Source organism: Lindgomyces ingoldianus (assembly GCF_010093535.1).
Source record: "Lindgomyces ingoldianus strain ATCC 200398 unplaced genomic scaffold BDR25scaffold_56, whole genome shotgun sequence".
In the NCBI taxonomy this organism is placed as follows: Eukaryota; Fungi; Ascomycota; class Dothideomycetes; order Pleosporales; family Lindgomycetaceae; genus Lindgomyces; species Lindgomyces ingoldianus.
Genome location: NW_022985217.1, coordinates 277,749 through 296,377, shown reverse-complemented (window position 1 = coordinate 296,377; position 18,629 = coordinate 277,749). Strand labels below are relative to the sequence as shown.

Sequence of the window (18,629 nt, the reverse complement as noted above, 5' to 3'; positions counted from 1 at the left end):
TTAAAATTATATAATCTTATCTGCTAAGAGTTTTTCTTTAGTAGTTTCTTTTTAGAGTAGAAGTTTGTACAGGTTGTAATGTGGTATAGATTGTGCAGGTGGTATTAGTAGTGCATACACTACTGCAGGCGGTAGTGTGTACAATTAAGAGTGTGGAGCAGGCGTTAGGTAGAGTGGCATGTATTGTTTGTACAGTAATTAGTGTAGTGCTAGCTAAAGTATAAGAGCAGGTAATGCTAGTATGTTTAGTGTTAATAGCAGCATTATGTTTAGTCTACTTCTGTGTAGAGCCTTATATAGTAATAAAGGTTGCATATAAAGCTTTTCTAGTGCAATTGCTTTTTTTTATGCTATATTATACAGCTTCTAGGCTTAGGTACCTTTAGTGCCTAGCTGTAGTGTAATTCTCTTGTCCTCTAGCACTTATATAAGCTCCCTTTTAAATGCGCAGCTAAGTGCTAAGAAGTCTTATAGTGTTTATTCTTTAAAATCCTCTATGTACACACTTAGAAGGGTAGCACCCTTCTAAGTTATTATGCGTAGATTAGTAATTATATAACCTGTGTATAATTAAGTTTATAGGCTTGTTAGAGCCTCTAACATGTTAATCTTATTATTCTAGTACTCTAGGCTAGTCTTGTTTTATAGTGTTACCTTTAATATCCTTATGTCCTTTATAAGTTGTTTATATAATAAGAATTATTCCTTATTCTTTTTATTATTACATAGAGTTGTTAGTTGCTAATAAGATTTTATTATAATAGTATAGTTAATTACTTTTCTAGTAGATTACGCAGGTACTGCTGTTGTCTAGCTACTAAGTTGTGCAGCTTTAATAGCTTTAGTGTGCGCCTTACACTATCTTCTTCTTACTTTGTACAGTAGCAAAGCTTGCTGTGCAATGTAAAGAATTAATGTGCTATTGTCTAGCTGCTAGGTTGTGCAGCTTTAGTAGCTTTAGTGTGTGTCTTACACTATCTTCTCTTTGCTTTATACAGTAGCAGAGCTTGCTATATAATGTAAAGAATTAATCTGCTATTTTAAGGAATAAGTAACTAAATAAAGTACCTTATAAAGTGTAAGTACTCTGCTGTTACTCTTTCTAAGAGATAAGTAACAAAATAAAGTACCTTATAAAGTGTAAGTACTTTATTATTACTTTTGCTAATTTATAGTTAATTAAATTAACTACTAATTAGTGTTAAATAAGCTCTAATAGCTAGCTGCTTATAGTATAAGCACTTAAGTAGTAAGAGTAAGAGTAGTGTACAGTGTGCACAGTGTACAAGGTAGGTAAGGTAAGGGCAACATGTTTCTAGTTCTATTACTCTTGTCTTTCCTCTGTACAGAGGAAAAGGGGGATATCTAGATGTTCGCGCACAGAGGTTCGCGCACAAGCATCATGTGACATAGATACGTGATCCTGCTCGTGCGCGATCGCTCGTATCCAGGCCGCGACGCTGCTGCTGCGTACAGACAATATTAGTATATAAATGCTTTAAAATTATTATTTTTAACTAAAATAAATTATTTACTAGCAGCTTTTAAAAAGTAGTAATAAGGCACTTTAGTATAACATATAAGCTATTAACTGCCTACTACCTGCAGATAGACAGCTAGACTAAAAAAGCAAATGCAGAAGTAAAAAAATACCTAAGAAAGTACATTTTTTATACTTAAAATAATTAGGTAGTATAGCTTTTAATAGCATAGCTAGCTATTAACAACATAGAATTAGCTATAATAAAAGAGACACTATATAAAGCTAATTTTAGCTATAACTCTTACTTTACATTACATAAAAATTAGCTTATAGACCTACAGAAGTTAATAAATTAGCTAAAGGACTTACACTAGATATATAAAAAGTTAGCTATAGAAGCTAGGTCTAGTAAAAAAGTAATAAAGAAATATGTAAATAAATTATAATAGCTAGAACTAGAAATCTGCTTAAAAGACTATATATACTTTAATATAAAAAATCTTAAGATACCTAGACCTTCTAAAAAGCTAGCAGAAAAAAGAATAGAACTATATAAAGTCTTATAAACTTAGTAAGACAACTATAAGCTTAAGCTTCTTTTATATATAAAAATCTACCTGTAGTTTTATATTTCTAGGCTAGAAAAAGCACTTAAAAAAATTCTTTTATCTACATAAAAATAAAAAAACATAAAAACAGAATATAAAGTTAAACATATTATAAGTAATTAAAAAAACTAAAAAAAAATTTTAGTAAAATAAAAAAAGTAGCTTACTAGTAAAAACACATAAAAACTAGCTAAAAATTTAAGAAACACGTAGCTATTAGTATAAAAGTACTTTTAAGCTTATCTAAAAAAAACTAGCTAAGCAATAAAGCACCTATATTAAAAAAAATAGCTATGTTATTACTAAATAGTAGCAGCCTTTAGAGACAAGTTCTAGCTAATAAAAGTTAAGAAAAAAAATAGCCCTCTACTTTAGCTTTAAAAGCTTCTATTTTATCTAAAAAAAAATTCCCTTTTTAAGTACTTTATATAATAAGCTTTTAATAAATTTAATAACTTTTAAATATAATTCTATCTAAAACACTTTTTATTTATTACCTCTAGCATTTTTTTTTGTAAGTAAAGCTGCTTCTAGTCCTAAGCCTACTGCTTTTCTAGTAAAAAGCGCTTGCAGGCTAGCTGCTTCTTTAGTAGGGCACACTTCTAAGCCTTTATAATAAAGGCCTTTTAAAAAAGCGCTTTCTTCTCTTTCTCTAGGTAGTCTTAGGCAGCATTAGAGATAAAAGCATTACACTTACTATGCTTTTTTACACACTTAATATAGTTATTTAAGAATAGTGTTAACACATATAACAACTTTAAAAACTAGTAAGTGCTATAAGGCCTTATCTTTATCTAGTAAAAAAAATTAAAATAAAAAGTAATATAAAGATAATAAGATAAACAAAACTAATAAGCTATTTAGTATAAAAAAAATAAATATTAAAAACACCTTTTAGTAGGTAGACGCACACTTTATAAATAAACTTTTACTAACATAGTTATGTAAGTAGAGCAGCAAGGACACTGCTAGGGAGAAAGAGCAGCGTGTTACAGTCTATAGTTAGACTAGCATAACTCTACTAGCAGTGCTCCACAATCTAGCTAGATTAGGACAGGGCTTGCTTACAGACTAGTTAGAGGACGCAGAGGCAGCGCAGCTGCCTATAATAGGCAAAGAGTGTCTTGTCTAATAAGGAGACAGGCTGCAAATTTAAAGAGCTTAAGGGAGCTTAAGGAAGCCTATAAAAGCCTTTTTAGTAAGCTTTTATAAACTTCTAATAGCTCCTTTTAGCGTCTCTAAAACATATATATAGTTGTACTATAAACTACTTTTTAAAAGGCGTGTTTAATATTTAGTTTATTTATTACATAGACTAAGTAGCATTTAGCTTTCTAAAAAGCTATAATACTATTTATATATCTTACACTATATATACCTCTAACTTTGTCTAAAAAGACTGTTTAACTCTAGCCTTTTTACTGCTGCACATAGGGCAAACTATAATCTAGTTACTCTACCACTCTCTAATAGCCTATTAGCCTGTACGTAGGACTGTACACCCTACCGGATTGGCCCCTACTATCCGTCCTACTCTTCCCCTAGGAATATCAGAAGACCCGAGTGCTTCCCTGAAGCAAGGATTGTAACATATATCTACACTTAGCATAATTTTTAATAGTGTAGTAATTAGTATTATTTAAATCTCTTTCTTTTACTATATAAGTGCAGCGTAGATATCTTTAAAAAGCATAGTAGTAGAATATAGTAAAGTAGTAAAAAGATTTGTATAATTTTAGCTAATAAAACTATAAGTTTTTAATAAAATAGCTTTTTTAAATAACTAATCTTACACTATAACCTAGTTAACTAGGGCACTACGCAGAAAACCCTCCTACTATAGTGTATAAGATAACCTTTGTAATAAGCCTACTACTTCTCTAGCTGCCTTCTATAGGTGCTGCAGTAGCTGTACACTATTAGGTAAGAGCTCTTTATTAATATTAACTTAATACTCTTTTAGTAGGTGCTAAATAATATAGTTATAGCTATCTACTACTTTTATAGCACTTTAAGAGCTTTACTTATAACACTAATAGTAAAGCTAAAGGCAGATTACCTTACTTTCCTTCTTTAAAAGTATTATATTTATGCTATAAGCTTACACTTTTAATAGTATATAATTACTTTATAAAGTAGTCTTATTTTTTACTTAGTAACCTAATTATACTAAAGAGACTGCCTGTTTTAAGTTTAATAGCTATATATTATTCTAGTTAATTATAAACTTAATACTAGTATTATAATTATAGTTTTTTAAAAACTACTATAATTAATCTTTAGCTAAAGACAGTGCACTATAATTAATTTTTAGCTACAGATGGTGTACTATTGCAAGATAAAGCAGAAGACGTAGTGTAGAGGGCTTTTAACTTCTGCAGCCTATAAGACTATGTAGAATAGACAATAGAGAGATCTAATTAACTAAATAAGGCTAATAAGGCAGTAAGACGCGTAGATAGATAACTCTATAATAGAAAATAGTCTATAATAGGCATTTTTAAAATAATACTATAAATAGATAAACTAAACTCTTTAGAAAGAAATTCAAGCGCCTTTATAAAACTTTTAGCTAATAAAAGCTTTAGAAGCTTTCTTTATAGACCTTCTACTTACTAGAGTCCTCCTACTTTTTTAGAATTGCTATAAAAATTTCCTAAAAAGGTAATATAATCTGTACTACGTACTGTACCTAGGGCATTATTAACTGTACAGTGCGGCTTACAAACTTAGTACGTTTGTACTGAACACGTGACCGTTACGGTTCACTTTGTACAGACCGTAGTACGGCCCGTTGGAAGCCCTGGTCGTACCATGGGACGGATTTGCTTATTTATTAGGGTCACTGCATGGAGTCATTCCGTTCTTGCCATAGTTTGAATTCTTCATCTGCTCCCTACGTATTTTAATTCTCTCCTCTCCACTCTGCTTCCCTCATCACGCGCAGATTGAAATCACTAGTCTTCGAGCCTTCAGCTCTAACTCCTTACTGTTTCCCACCACCTCACTACTTGACAGTACTTTACTACACACTACACACCGCGCACTATCTCGTCACTACCAATCAAAACCTACCTACAACAAAAAAGGGCCACCCTCCATTCGCGCCCAAATCCTCTCTTACCTTTCCAACAGCCGCTCCCACCAAACCTTCACCGACACGCCAACCGGCTCGCACATATCCCTAATCTCGTATCATGCCCCAACCGCCATCCTAGCTGTCAGCAATGCCATCTACACAGAAACCCTCGCCATTATCCACCAAAATTCCACTTAGCCACAATGACGCCCTTGCGTCTCATCGTCAATAGCCGAGCCATGGAACCCCTGGCTCCACAGCCAAACGAGCTGCAACTACCGGGCTACATCCTGCACGAGCAGGAGGAAAATCTGCTGTAGTTGATTACGCATCAGATTCGGTGCCTCTGTTGCGATCCAGTACCAGCTCAACGAGCTGGATCACGGGTGATGATGGTAATAATGATGATGATGTTGAGGAGGAGGAGCGGGGCACTGGCCCTCTTGATAGTAGACTGAAAATTGAATACAGGTAGTATAGGAATATACTTGAGTGCCTTCACTATGCTCATGATGCTGTAAATATACAAGGAAATGGCTTCTTGACACTTGCTAAGATTGTGACGAAGCCAACGGGTTCATTACATAAAGCAAGAAAACAGAGATACCTAGAGTTACATAACTACACTGTTTAGCCTTTACCCGTTCCCCTGCGGCTGCGAGTATTCAGAAAGTCTTTGAAGACACTGGCTAGAATCCTAGGCCAGTTGGTAGGTTCATTCCATTATATGGAGGACAGACACACTCACGGTAACAAATGTATTTAGTTCAGCACCGAGAGAATCAGCGTGATGCCACAGCACTGTTATCAATTGCTTTATAGGGCGCATGTCACAATTCGTCACTCAGTCAGCAAGACGACCATTTCCAATCGAAACTAGAGACAGAGGTAAGGACACACGTGTATATTCACAGTGAAGGGCGCGGTCGCCACAAATACCACCCTCATTACCAATTACCACCATTCCCACTATTGACACCGTATTAAAACAGGCCTCTAGGGCCCATGTCCACAAAGATTCCGTGCAGCGAGTGCGTCGAAAGGTATGTACAACTAAGATTTTACCTACCGCGAGCTTCTCTTATGTCTTATTAACCGCATTCATCATCCACGACTCTACCCTGACGGATCCATCTAACTATCCACCGCATGTACTTCTATTAGACCAGGGCCAAGACAACACCATGCGGCGCAGAGAGTCTATCGCACTTTCTTCGTCTCATCGGGAAGATACTGTCGGTCGTCTTCACCCTCGACGGCTTTGACAATCTTCTCCATCTCGGCAGTCTGCCTCTTCCACTCCGCTTGGCAGAACTTGAGCTCTTTCCGGAAGAGTTCGTCGTTTGGCTTTCTGTAGCTGCCTCCCATGCGGTCCCAAATGGTTGTGAACTGACCGTAGTTGAAGTTGAAGTACAAATGGTGCATCTTTGCAGGTCAATTAGTTATTCCCTTAACAAGTTTCAAGTGGTGGATTAGAGAGACTTACGGTGTGGCAAGCGGCACCGTTAATAATCGGATTGTCGGCGACATATTCTCCGTCGTGGATAAGAACAGTCCAGACGTTGACCAGGACGAAAAGGAACACGTAGGCAAACTTCTGGAGCGGGAACAGGAAGACAAAGACGTGATAAGGGATGCCCTGCGCAAAGCCGTCCAGAGGATGGAAAGCATGCGACGCAAATGGTGTAGGCATGATCCATTTGTGATGCGGCTTGTGAAGATTCTTGTAAATCAATGGGTGGTGCAGACCACGATGGATCCAGTAGATGAAAAAGTCGGTGAAGCAGATGAAGAAGGGGAACTGCAAATAATTATACCACACTCCCGGGCCATCAGCAGTCTTGTCATACAGCTTCGAGTAGCCGCGAACCTCCAAGAAGAAAATAGGAGCTGTTAAAATGGCCATCAACGGCAGGGAGACATTGGTTTGGCTTATCTCAAGGCGGATCTGATTCTTGAGGTATTTCGGGTGATGGAAGGTGGCTTTATCGAAGATGAAGACGTAGGAGAATGTCGCGAAGACAAAGTAGACAATTAGACCAAATATCCTAGAAGATGAGACGTCAGTTGTGTTTGCGCCTCGGGCAGAGGTGAGATGGGAGTCGTACCAGGTGATGATATACAGGCTCAAAAGCTGCCGGCGCCAGTCATTACGGGCCCATTGACTGAGGTACGCGTATTTTCCCGGCTCGAAGGATATATAGTCACTCGCTGGAGCATATTGCCACGCAGTGGGTTGGTAATTGGTAGGCTGCCCCCTGATGCTGGAGAGAGTAGCATTGGCGTCGACGGGGGAGAATTGGGCCGGCAAGAGAGTCGCATAGATGGAATCAAATAGAAAGGTGTCGAACAGCTCGAGGACGATATCCATGGTTTGCCTTGCTGTGGAGGCGAGGATGCCCGCCGGTGTAAGGTGGTGTTTGGTCTCAGGAGGGAGGAGTAGGGGTAGTTGCTTGACCCAGAAAGTGCGGCTTCACCCTACGCGTCGACGGGCAAAGTCGCGCTTGCAATATCAATTACAATTGCAGATGCACAACGAGCAAAAGGAATGGAGGTGGAGAAGCAAGCAGACAAGGAGAGTCTTCTCTGCAATTAAAGTGTGGCAGACAGCCAGGAAACACGACGAGCTCGGCGCGCTATCCTTAACACCGACGAAAAAACAGTTGTCGCCAATGCAGATCATCAACGCTGGCAGCCAATCACACTGCGTAATTGCGCCCATCTGTCTGACTAATTAAAATGCGGAATCTCCAAATCCGAGAGGCCGTCAAGTCACCTCATGCTCGAAAGGCCGACACCTGAACATTGTCCCCAAGCACTCATATTTAGACTGCGAGCTTCGGCCTGCTCATTCCATTTCTGAGGCATTTCACATCTTCCGTACACCGCCTTTTGCTGTTCGACCCCGTTTTGGCCTCGCTCAACGCTTCCATCTCTTGGTCTCGAGATCCATCGGAATCGGAATGAAGCGTGAAAAATGAGCGTATTCAGAGGGTGATTACTGGGTCGTGCTGGCTGAAATGCACACCAGGGTCTGCGTCCAGAAACTCTCAACCTTCCATGTTTTTCCTGAACATTCGGACCATGGCCCTCTCGAATATACATCGTCGTCTGCTCCCTATGACCCTTGGCATCGAAAACAGGAACACTGTTGTCCTGTACATGCTCCAGGCCCTCTCTCCAATGGCATTGCTTAATTACTTGACAAATTATAGGATACTTTTGAAGGGACAACATCTACGAAGTATTGACGATACTGCCAGACAAGGAAAACAAAATTTCACGCCCGAGCCCTCTAATTGTCGTACAATGCTACTCTACTGGTATATACAGGACAATTGACGAGTGGACTAACAGCAACCTTTGTCTGGAAAAGGCATATGCCGAATATTGTCACTCATTCGACGTCGACATGTTCCAGAGCACCCTACGAACAGTGTGGAGCGGCAGGCTCATGCTGGCCTTGGACTATTGATGCGTTGCTCCAAGGACTGGAGTGTGAAGTTCCTCGTTGAACTAGCACACGAATCTCACGCCAAGTCACGAGGAACGACTTGCAGTTGCCGGTGGACGAGCAGACCATCCTCCGTCCTCCCAAGCAAGAAGATATCTCTCGGAGGGACATTTGACTCCATGTGGACATTTTTTCTGGCGTAGCAAAGGATCTACATGAGTGATTCATCAGGCCTCCGTCTACGTCCTTCTGCGCAAGTGCAGCATGCTGGCATGACGCCTGATACCCGACCGTTGCCTCTCTGGCTCACGCCTCCCGACCTGAGCCCGTGCCTATGGGGAAAATGTGTGCCCTGGTTAGCTTGTCTCGTTGCTAGGGACCTTTCGATGTCCTCAGGCAATAGAAACAATAGCCCGAAACGATGCATCATCACGTCGGCTGAACGGGATGTGTTACACATGCAATAGAACTCAACCCCTTCACTCGTCACTCTCTTCAGACAATTTTCAGCTGGCTGCCAAGCTGACTGGCATATACCTGGAACCAGCTGACTTGGAACGTTGCCTTTCAAGGAATCGAGTTAATCTGAATCGGGTCAATCTCACACCGGTCTAAAGATGCTCATCGGTAACATGGAGAGACTTGATTTCCTTTGCACCAATTCGCCTCTATTTTACCTCATGCAAATTGTTCGGCGTTCTACCCTCCTCTATTTTTTGGGTTATCTGCTGTGGCTTTCATCTAATCATATCATCGCTGAGCTTCATCGTCTCACTATGTAAATGGAGCTTTGCAGGGCTGCCACACACTGGGCCGCAGCTTCCTAAGATCTTGCACGTGACTACGGAGTTTTCTCTTGCATGTCTGCATTCAGTTGTGCTATATCGTCGGTGTCTTCTCGGTCGTCGATGATTTTCAGGACTTATGGCCATCTATCTCATAGGTTCCAAGCGTTTCCGCTCCGCGGAGTAGAAGCGATAAGGAATTCACCACCGATACTAGCAAGCACGAGACAACCTGTCAAACTGTTCCGCCTAGCATAGCCGCGCGATCTTATCGCGATGCTTCGCAATCTACGATCTGCTGCGCTACATCGTACGATCAACCAGATTTCGCCAGATTTGTGCGGGGGTTGATGACAGGCGCGAAGACCCTCTCCCCCCATCAGGGCTCGAATGATGCGATAATGTTGGCTGCATGGTTTGTAGCGAACGGAATCGCGTTAAGATAAGATTCAAGAGAGTTTGATTTACTCCGTCCGAAACGCTAAACTGATGGGCCGTGTCCGCAACACGCGCTGGCAGTGGTAGTTTCGTTTGCGAATTGCGGGCCGGTCAACTAACTAATACTAGACTACTAGTTAACGTTAAGTCCGTCAATGCTTTGATCCTCGGGCCGGTCCTTTAGCCCTCTCTGGGTGCTTGTCAAATCCGTGAACGGTTTCAAGGTTGTTGGAGTTCGTTTACCCGCTTCTTTCCTCAAGGCTCCTCGTCATCCCGTGTTCGCGTCTTCTCGGCTGCCTTCGGTTTCATCGACGTTTAACGGAATCCCATACGTCCTATCTAGCCACATTCGAAGTACCACCAATCCGTGTCGCGCTAATAGACCTGACCGAGAGGTCTCACTGCTGAATATATCGAATCGAGAAATTTGGGCGAAACCGAGTCCGGGGGGTTCTGGAAGTGTGTCCTAAGCCGCCACTGTGATGCAACATGCATCTCTTCACGTTTTGTCTCGACCAAGACCTTGGAAGCCGGTCACAAAGTAGCTTCGGGAACGACCAATCTGGGTGCCTCGAATGCGCCACGGAGCATCGCAGCCGTCACTTGTGATGTTGTTTGACTCTGGGAAGGTGACACAGACGGCACCCGAGTCAAAGGGTTTGCGTAAAACTTGTGCGACGGTGACTATGTGATGGGGGAAGCGCAGTTCGCAGATGGTACCACTGAAGCCAGATTTTGTAGGTAGGCATCACGTTTCGATTCGAGGTTTTTGAGAAATGTCACTGTGGTACAGAGGTTTCAGGCCCGCACGTTCTGGCACACGAGCGCCCTTTGAACCTAGTGCTGGGTCCCGAGAGGTTCACGCTTGTAACTTGAAGGATTAAGATTGAGATGAAGTGCATGGCATGGCATGGCATGCACTTCAGATGTACGGGGAAGTGTGGGCGTGGAAATGATTTGATGGGAGGAGGTGGAGGACTGGGATCGGAAAGCCTGATACAAAGCTCCCATGTTTTTCATGAATCATTGCCAAACCCATCAATCACACTGTTTAACGTCGCCGCAGGGCAGTCCAACAGGGCGCTGTCTTCCCCTCCCTTCCCCTCTTCTCTTCACCTTTCCTCTGTATTTCTCACGCTTGTCGGTAGCTTTCCTATTCCACTCGTCTGCATCCATCCGAAATGCCCTTATCCCCAATTTAGCTCACTCTGAAACCCCTTTTGTGAATTCCAGTCATCGTGTGCATCATTACGAAGGAGCAAGGCTTTGAGCTGGGGGTTGGAGACGATATACACGCGCGGGTTGCCGTTCTCGTATTTGCGTGACTCGTGACTTGGTCTTACCCCAATTTCCCATGTCCAGTCCCGAGGCCTTGGGAGGGCTGGGGCGCAAGATGAACAAGGATTCTATTCGGGGAAAATCATGCCGGCTTCCCGGGGCTGGCCTGGGCGTCCTTGACCAAGATGAGGATGAGAGGCGGGGGTCGCCGATATTCGGGGAAGTTGGAAACGGCGTCCCGATCGGTCTAGCTGAGTCAAGTGTCATATACAACAACCCTTGCAAGGCAGGGCAGGGCACAAGTCACCAGCATGTCGTGACTGACTGTCTGTTCAGTCGACTAAGTGGTGAGAGCGGGATTTACAAGACGTGGGAAACGGTTTGCGGAAACCCCCAATTGTGGCTGCGGGGAGGCAGACTGAGGAGCGAATCACGAGTTTCCGATGTCGCGACCTGGGGGTGGTTGAGATCAGAGAAGTTGGAAAGCCGCATGCGAGGTTTTACTCATCCTGTCGCAGTTGAGTGAATTGAATCTAAAGCCACCACTGCCCGTGACACGTGCTTGACCCTGACCCGTCCTGTCTCTCGACCTGGTCGCCCTCACAACTTGCCACACCATGTCGACGTATTAAACATCCCAGTCCACTCAGCTGCCTGCGAAGCCACAAAATTCCAGCTGTGGCATCTCTCTCTGGCAGCGGTGAAAAAATTTGCCTGCCAGTATTGTTAGGCGCTCTGTACAGCCAAAACCGCGCGTCGTATTTCAGGGCTGCTTGTCGTCGCGATAAGCATGGCCCCTCATCCCTGTCTTGCATCTCCCAATCCCTCCCCGCTCCCACTCTTCCGCCCACACTGTCCTTCCTGCGCTGGGCAAGCCGTCCGGCGACCGTGCCAAGTTCTGAGTACACAACCCGTGGTCCCGTGGTCCCGTGGTCCCGACTGCAGCCCTCATCTGGGCTTGCAGCATCTTGCTCTCCCCGCCAACTTTTCCATCCACAGACCAAACCCCAGTTTCGACTCTCAAAAAAGCCTCACTTTCTGTTCGGGAAGTCTGTCATGTCATCAGTAGTCACATCTCCAACTAATCATGTTCTAAAGTGGAGAGGAAAGACGTCATTGAGGGGGGGGGAGGCAGATCTTGACTATTTTTCCCGCCCTGAAATTCCTCTTCTGATCTGCACTCGACTGCAAGAGTGTCGATCAGTAACAGATTTCGGGCCAGGACTTATCGCCGCTTCGTCTTTGCAAATTGCCACACGCCAATGTTCCCTAGTAGCATTAAACCCTCACAAAAAATGAGGCTTCTGAAATTCTCACGTTACATCTACTTCGTATACTCTTCGGTCTGTTAGCCGTATACGTCATACCTTCCAAATTAATTCGAAACCCCCGGCAAGCACCCTGTTCATCCTGACGAGAAATGAGCTGAGCGATCAATTCATGACATAGACCCTATGCATCGCAGCTGAGATTCTCGATGCAATCAGTGGAGTGTCTGGAGGATCTGAAGCGCCCCCAAAATCGGTTCCCGAGTCTCGGGAACCACCACGAATAGCAGAGCGGGAATGTGTCATTGGATTGCTAAGCGAGTGGCGGGGACGGACGAGGTTGCGTATTGGGGTGCATGCCCAGTTGTTGCTCAGGGAGCGTGTGCGTGCAGGCAGTTGTGCAGAGCGGTGCAGAGCGGTGCAGATTGGATGTGAGGAGATGCGTCTGCAAGTGCAAGTATGTGGGTGTGGACTGTGAGAGCTCGGCGCGGGATATTGCTGCGCGATGGCGGGTAGACTGGCAATCTGCAATCTGAGAGTTGGGGTCATCCGCGGAGAATGGCCTGGACAAAGTGAAGCGAGTTTCTGTCTGGGAGAAGGAGTCCCCGGTTGCGCCAAGGTGTGTGAGGTGAGGAGAAGCACAACGCAGTCCTGCGCCGCGTAGACGAGCACGCAAGCAGTCCAGCAGAAGTCTCTTCGTTTGTGGCGCCCGCCGGTCGGAGACGATAAACTGAGAGTGTGTGTGCAAGTTGGTCAGCCGGGTTTGGCTTGTCGACGACAGACGCGTGAGGTGGTTCGAATTAGATTTCGCTTTCCCTTTCAGCGACTTTCTTTTTTGGCTTATTGACTGACAGCTCGCTGTGTTGTCTTTGTGTGTGGTTCCATTGCGACAATGCGAATGTATGTCATTGACTGACAACAGGGACGCTGCAAGCCCGTTATACTGCGCAGAGATCTAGCGATTTCTATTCGGCCCTACTTGCACAATCTTATCCCCAGCGAACTTCTGACCCGTGCTGGTGCCCGCTCCACATCCACGAACACCATTAGCTCCCGTTTACAGCTTACACAGTCCACAACTCTGATTACAGTTTTGCCCTGCAGCCAGCGGAAGAAATCTTTCATAAGGCTGTTACTCGATAACGCGTTGCGAAGGCCAAGATACCACTCTCCTATCAGACGAGCGATAGAGATCTCACTCACCGACAGACTGCAGACCAGATCGCATCCGGCCGGTGCAGCTTGCACCGATGTCCGGACATCCAGTACATTGCTGTTGTTTGTACATTCCCACAGGGTATATCTTGTCACATCGTGCAGCATGTCAGTTCGGTATGCGGTATGTACATAGATACCAGCACAAGCGAGTGTTGAGAAGAGCGAGAGCAGATGAGCGGTGTCAGAGCTTGCATTTGTTGCACACGTAGGCTAGAGGGCTTGCAGAGTTGCCGCTCTTTCGCCGTACTTTCGCCTTCTCGCTTTCTGATGGTAAGGGCTGCGCTGCGGGGAGAGGGGGCGGTGAATGATGAGTACTGCACTCTGACAGGGTGTGAGTGCATAGACGAGCGAGTCGACATGTTGTGTTGGTGGTACCCAGGGTTTTGCTTCAATAGACGACGAGGGATGAGTAGATAGCCTCCCATTTTGGGGGATAGATTAGATGCGAGAAATTGGGTATGGTATAGACAGAGAGTACGGAAATAGTACACATAGCAGGTTATAACGAGATTTTTTTTTTGAGCCCTTGCCTTGCGTCAACAGTACAGTATAGTTGATAGAGAACATGGGTATCCATGGGTATCCGCACAGGTGTCCTACCGCCTTCCCCAATCAAATGGTAACCACCAAAAGTGTGCTTAAAGAGAGGCACCAAAAGCCAATTAAAACATTTGTAATCCGAAAGCATTAAGTCGCGGCAAAAATTCCAACTAAAGAAATAAACGATGCCCATCTCTGCACTAGAATTGTGGCATCTCGCATGTGGTCCAGAGTAGTAGTCCCTCCCAATGCAACAAACACCCTTCCAGGCTGTGACGCTCGTACGCCCTATCAAACTCCATCCAGCGGTTCCATAAACTCCAGTAATTATCGTCTCATATACGTTTCGTAAACCAGCGCTGTCGTATGTTTTGTACAATTTTCGGGTTTTGTAACCATCCTCAGTATAACTTTCGGTCAGGGAAGACCATGTTGTCGTAGTCATGTGGCTGGCCTTGGAAACGAGCCTGCATCGGAGCGTTGAAGTCGTAGCCTTCGCTGGCTCTATGGGTAGTATCTGACGAAAGGGAGGAGCAGCGGCTGCTGCGGTCGCTAACAGGGTGCTGGAATGATCCAGAGTAATTTTGGTGTCCCGAGGTTACGGTAGCAGTCGATGTGTACGAGGAAGAACTTGAAACTGCCGAGGATGGAGCAGCAGATATCCTCCTATCCTTACCTCGGCCTTTGATACCCTTGTTGGAATTCTTGTATAATCCGGCGAAGTATTCCCAGAGCTCCTTGTCCTGGGCAGTTACTTGGTCACCTTCGCGGATAGACGCGAACTTTGTGGTCAGGTAGCGGAGAGTCGTAGCATGGAACTTGTTTTGGTGTGACTACAGATCATGAGCAATCAGTGACGATGGCGGGAGTTTCAGGAAAGTGTACCTTCAAGTTACCAAGCTGGGTGAACTGTTTGCCGCAGTCATCGAGCTTACAAGTGAACGGCTTGATTTGCTGATGAACAATCTTGTGGGCACGAACGTTGCCTCGCTGTGCGAACGTCTTTCCACATATGTCGCAGTTGTATGGCCTCTCACCGGTGTGCCGCCTCTCATGAGTCTATGATAATCAGTGGATGTCACGGCTTTTTGCAGACATGACTAACCTTGAGATTTCCAAGTTGAGAGAATCGTTGACCGCACGACGGCTCTTTGCATAACTAGAGTAGCAATAAGTATCTTTCCTTTGCGTCAATGATACAGGTACTTACGAAAGGCTTCACGCCAGTGTGAGCTCGAGTGTGGATCTCGAGGTGAGTCTTCTGGTAGAAGCTCTTGTTGCAGTTTGGCATGCTGCATTGATACCTCTTCTTTGGCTTTCCGTTTTTAGCCTCATCCTCCTGTGAGGAAAGTGAGCTTTCGATCCTGGCATTCACAACTTGGCTTAAGTTGCATACCTTTGGCTGAGGTCGTGGTGGAGGAGCAGGCTGCTTTGACTTGGCCTGAATCGCTCTCATCAGGGTGTCCACATCCGTAGCGAAATTGATACCACTGCTGTTTTCAGTAGGCTCGGAGCTCTGCTCACTGTAAGAAGAATCGTGGTACAGTTGGTTAGGCTGAATAGGGGAGTTCGTCTCTGACTTTACGGGCGGGGTCCTCTCCATTGGGAAACCGTTCCGGGCCTCGCGTACCGTGGGGAGGGGCTGCAAATCCGTAGTTCCTTGGTATGTAACAGCGTGGGAAAGTGTCGGTGGATAGTTGAAGGTGGTCTGCATGTTATATGGGTTTACCGAAAGTGAGTCGAATGCAAACGCGCCGGACTGATAGGGCACGGAAGTGGTCAGAGTGTGAGCGGAAAATAAAGGCATGCTGATGTCCATATGAGCGGCGGTTGCCTGGAAGGTTCTCGATGTTGGTGGATTGGTGACAGTCCTAGACGAGTTGTCGTATGAGGACATCATGCCCGACATATTCATGGCTGGGATGTGGATGGGTTGGTCAGTTCGGCGTTGCCAAAGACCAGCGTGATGAGATGCAACGACAGCAGCCATTGTTGATAAAGAGCGGACCGGAGGGCAGGCAGCGGTGGGGTGGAGAGGCTTTATGCCTTACCAAAGGTGGATGGCTGAGAAGCGAGCGGTTACGGATAGCACTGGTAGACGAAGCCGAAGGCTAGCGGGTACAATTGTATCAAAACAGTGTGGAGAAGCGATGTGTCGGCGAAGAAGGGACGAGATCGGACGGCGTGGGAGCTATGTGGTCATGAGGTGAAGATATGCAGAGCTTGTTTGAGTGCCGTGTGTGGTTGGGGGAGAGTTTGGGGGTTTAGATATAGATGACCGATGAGAAGCCTCTCCTTCGCATCCCGCGAACGGCAAGGATGACGATGTTGTGGAGCAGTCCGAAAGAGCTAGGGACAGGGAGGACAGCCGGAGATCGAGACCACTTTTGCTGCAGGACGGCGAACAAGCAACTCGCTCTACCATGCAGCCAAGGAGTGATGGGGAGAGGGCCACAGCGGCGCTCGGCATGAGGCAGCTGTTTTAGTGAGGGCTGGGATGGCCATGAGGGAGGGCCTGCTTGTGGCAGAGAAGCAGGCTGCGGCGTGGATGGGGGGGCCACCGGGGGGATTCAGATCCCCAACCATGAAAGTGCCCAGTGCTGCATTCGAGAGGCAGCTTTGATCGGGACAGGACCAGGGCCTCGCTCCAGTGGTGTGAACGGGCGGACAGTGGCTGCACAAGGGCAGGTCTCAGGTGCACTGTGAGTGTGGGGGTTTTCCGCTCAGACAGAAGCCCAAGGCGAGTCCCATTGGACAGCGAGCAGAGCGCCATGGAGGACACAATACGCAGCAGCAGCATTATCGAGCCGGTTTGTCGACGCAATTATTCTCAAGCAGCGGTGTTCCTGGGCTCCAGCTGTACTGGGAAGCTCTGTGAAGTGCTTTGTAGAGCCGTGATGGAGAGAGGGCAGATGTTGCAGGAGAGAGAGCTGTGAAGGTGTCACTCGATCTCGCAGGCTCGTCAGCACTACTGGCAGGCCGTAACGCCCACGAATTGGAGGCACGAAGATCCATCCAGGCGCGCCAACAGCGTGGAGACGGGGTGCTCAATCCCGGCGGGGATCGCTGCGCTCTCTTGGCCGCGTCCCCGTCGTCGTGCCAAATCTCTAAACCGGCCTCGCTGCCTCTCGAGGCACAGTCTCCCCAGGACGGCTCCACGTGGATGCAGAAGATGGCGGCGGCGAAGCTCATCCAGCTCACGGTGGCCTCGGCCGCGCCCGAAACGACTTGCTTCGCTCTCCTCACTCGCAGATATACGTACCGTGCCTATCAGCCGGGAGCCATGAGCCGGGAGCCTCATGGCACCGCGGAATCTCGCGCCCGTCATCGTTGAATGCGGAAGGCCAATACGCCTCTGCGCCTTGGACTGTCGCAGACGGCAATAATAGGCCACTCCGGGGGCCTCGCCTTAGGTAATGAAGGCTTTGTGAGTGCTCCTGAAAGCACGTTTCGGGCGCCCTGGCTGGAGGGACAGCTAGAGGGACAGCCAGTGGAACAGCCAGCGGACCCTGGGTTGTCAGACGGGAAAGCGTGCGGGAGTGCCACCCTCAGGAGAGCCTTGGGCGGTCTTGCAGGCGTTGATGGGCGCCCTCCAGCTGGGTCGCTCTGGGTTCCGGGACAGCGGTAGGAAAACAAAATCGGGGGCACGACTCATGCTCCCGAGGTCGACGACGGCAGACACACAGACTCCCAGACAGCCGCTGCGATGCGTACCTGTACCTGCAGCAGCGAACAGGAAGAGGAATTATCGCGGCCGGAGCATCACGGCTCCTGTAACCTCACCAGCCTCACTTGCGCAGTCGCCATTGACCCGTCGCAAGCCGCGCTCTGGCAGCTGGAGTGCTGTCCGTCTGGCGAACGGCGGGGTCCGCGACCAGCCAATAGCAGTTCCAGTGAGGGCGACCTGTTCTCGGCGGGCGCTGCACTGCGGTAGTTGCAGTGCTGCTGCAGTGCTGTTGAGAACGCGCTGCGGCGTCTGGCGATGTCTTTGGTCGAAGTCGAAGTGGCCTGCCAGCATCATCCCGCCCGAACGGGTAAGGTTGGCCGCCAAGGGCGCTCTGGCTGCGGGCATATCTGTGCGCGTAACGAAGAGCTTGCTAATAACATTACTTGTTCACAACGACAGGGGGCTCCCGGTCCAATCAACGCGGACATCGACCCTCCCGCCGCGCGCTCCCTCTCCGCAGTCAAGCTCAAGCCACCGCGCGGGGGAAGCCGGGCAAACCCAACTCCTTGGATCTGTCATCTCCCTGATCCAATTTGTCGCTCCTCAAACACCGCCTCTCCCCTCACATCTCTGCTCCTCCCGGCTCCTTCCAGCGCCATTCGCTTCATCTGTATTTCCTGTTCGGGCCACCTGCAGCTCATCTTGCGCAGCGGCTTCATCTCTTCCCCTCCCCCTCCCCCCTCCTCCAAACCCGCTGCTGTCTATCAGACGCCAGTGTAGCGGCCACCTGCTGTACCATGATCCCATCACG

At 46.6% G+C, this 18,629-nt stretch overlaps 5 protein-coding genes across 5 annotated transcripts; 2 read left to right on the top strand and 3 right to left on the bottom strand.

Annotated features, from left to right (window-relative positions):
- Positions 1-6,059: 6,059 nt before the first annotated feature.
- Positions 6,060-7,773, bottom strand: BDR25DRAFT_307630 (uncharacterized protein). Its single transcript, XM_033690871.1, has 3 exons — positions 7,279-7,773; positions 6,657-7,218; positions 6,060-6,595 (listed from the first exon to the last, which is right to left on the bottom strand). The coding sequence occupies exons 1-3, from the start codon at positions 7,539-7,541 to the stop codon at positions 6,371-6,373; spliced, it is 1,050 nt and encodes a 349-aa protein (XP_033540604.1). The 5' UTR covers positions 7,542-7,773; the 3' UTR covers positions 6,060-6,370.
- Positions 7,774-11,110: 3,337 nt separating this feature from the next.
- On the top strand, positions 11,111-11,676 carry BDR25DRAFT_383377 (uncharacterized protein). Its single transcript, XM_033697819.1, has one exon. The coding sequence runs from the start codon at positions 11,202-11,204 to the stop codon at positions 11,649-11,651; it is 450 nt and encodes a 149-aa protein (XP_033540603.1). The 5' UTR covers positions 11,111-11,201; the 3' UTR covers positions 11,652-11,676.
- A 668-nt stretch (positions 11,677-12,344) lies between these two features.
- BDR25DRAFT_347082 (uncharacterized protein) lies at positions 12,345-13,664 on the bottom strand (the record flags this gene model as incomplete). The annotated part of the gene is made up of 2 exons (XM_033694226.1): positions 12,345-13,123; positions 13,597-13,664. 2 exons carry the CDS (start codon positions 13,662-13,664, stop codon positions 12,559-12,561), a joined length of 633 nt encoding a protein of 210 aa, XP_033540602.1. The 3' UTR covers positions 12,345-12,558.
- Positions 13,665-14,328: 664 nt separating this feature from the next.
- BDR25DRAFT_106972 (zinc finger protein-like protein OZF) lies at positions 14,329-16,283 on the bottom strand. The gene is made up of 5 exons (XM_033683514.1): positions 15,548-16,283; positions 15,362-15,490; positions 15,257-15,310; positions 15,037-15,210; positions 14,329-14,984 (listed from the first exon to the last, which is right to left on the bottom strand). Exons 1-5 carry the CDS (start codon positions 16,139-16,141, stop codon positions 14,553-14,555), a joined length of 1,383 nt encoding a protein of 460 aa, XP_033540601.1. The 5' UTR covers positions 16,142-16,283; the 3' UTR covers positions 14,329-14,552.
- Positions 16,284-16,922: 639 nt separating this feature from the next.
- On the top strand, positions 16,923-17,665 carry BDR25DRAFT_383371 (uncharacterized protein; the record flags this gene model as incomplete). The annotated part of the gene is made up of 2 exons (XM_033697818.1): positions 16,923-16,961; positions 17,042-17,665. The coding sequence occupies 2 exons, from the start codon at positions 16,923-16,925 to the stop codon at positions 17,483-17,485; spliced, it is 483 nt and encodes a 160-aa protein (XP_033540600.1). The 3' UTR covers positions 17,486-17,665.
- Between the last annotated feature and the right edge of the window lie 964 nt (positions 17,666-18,629).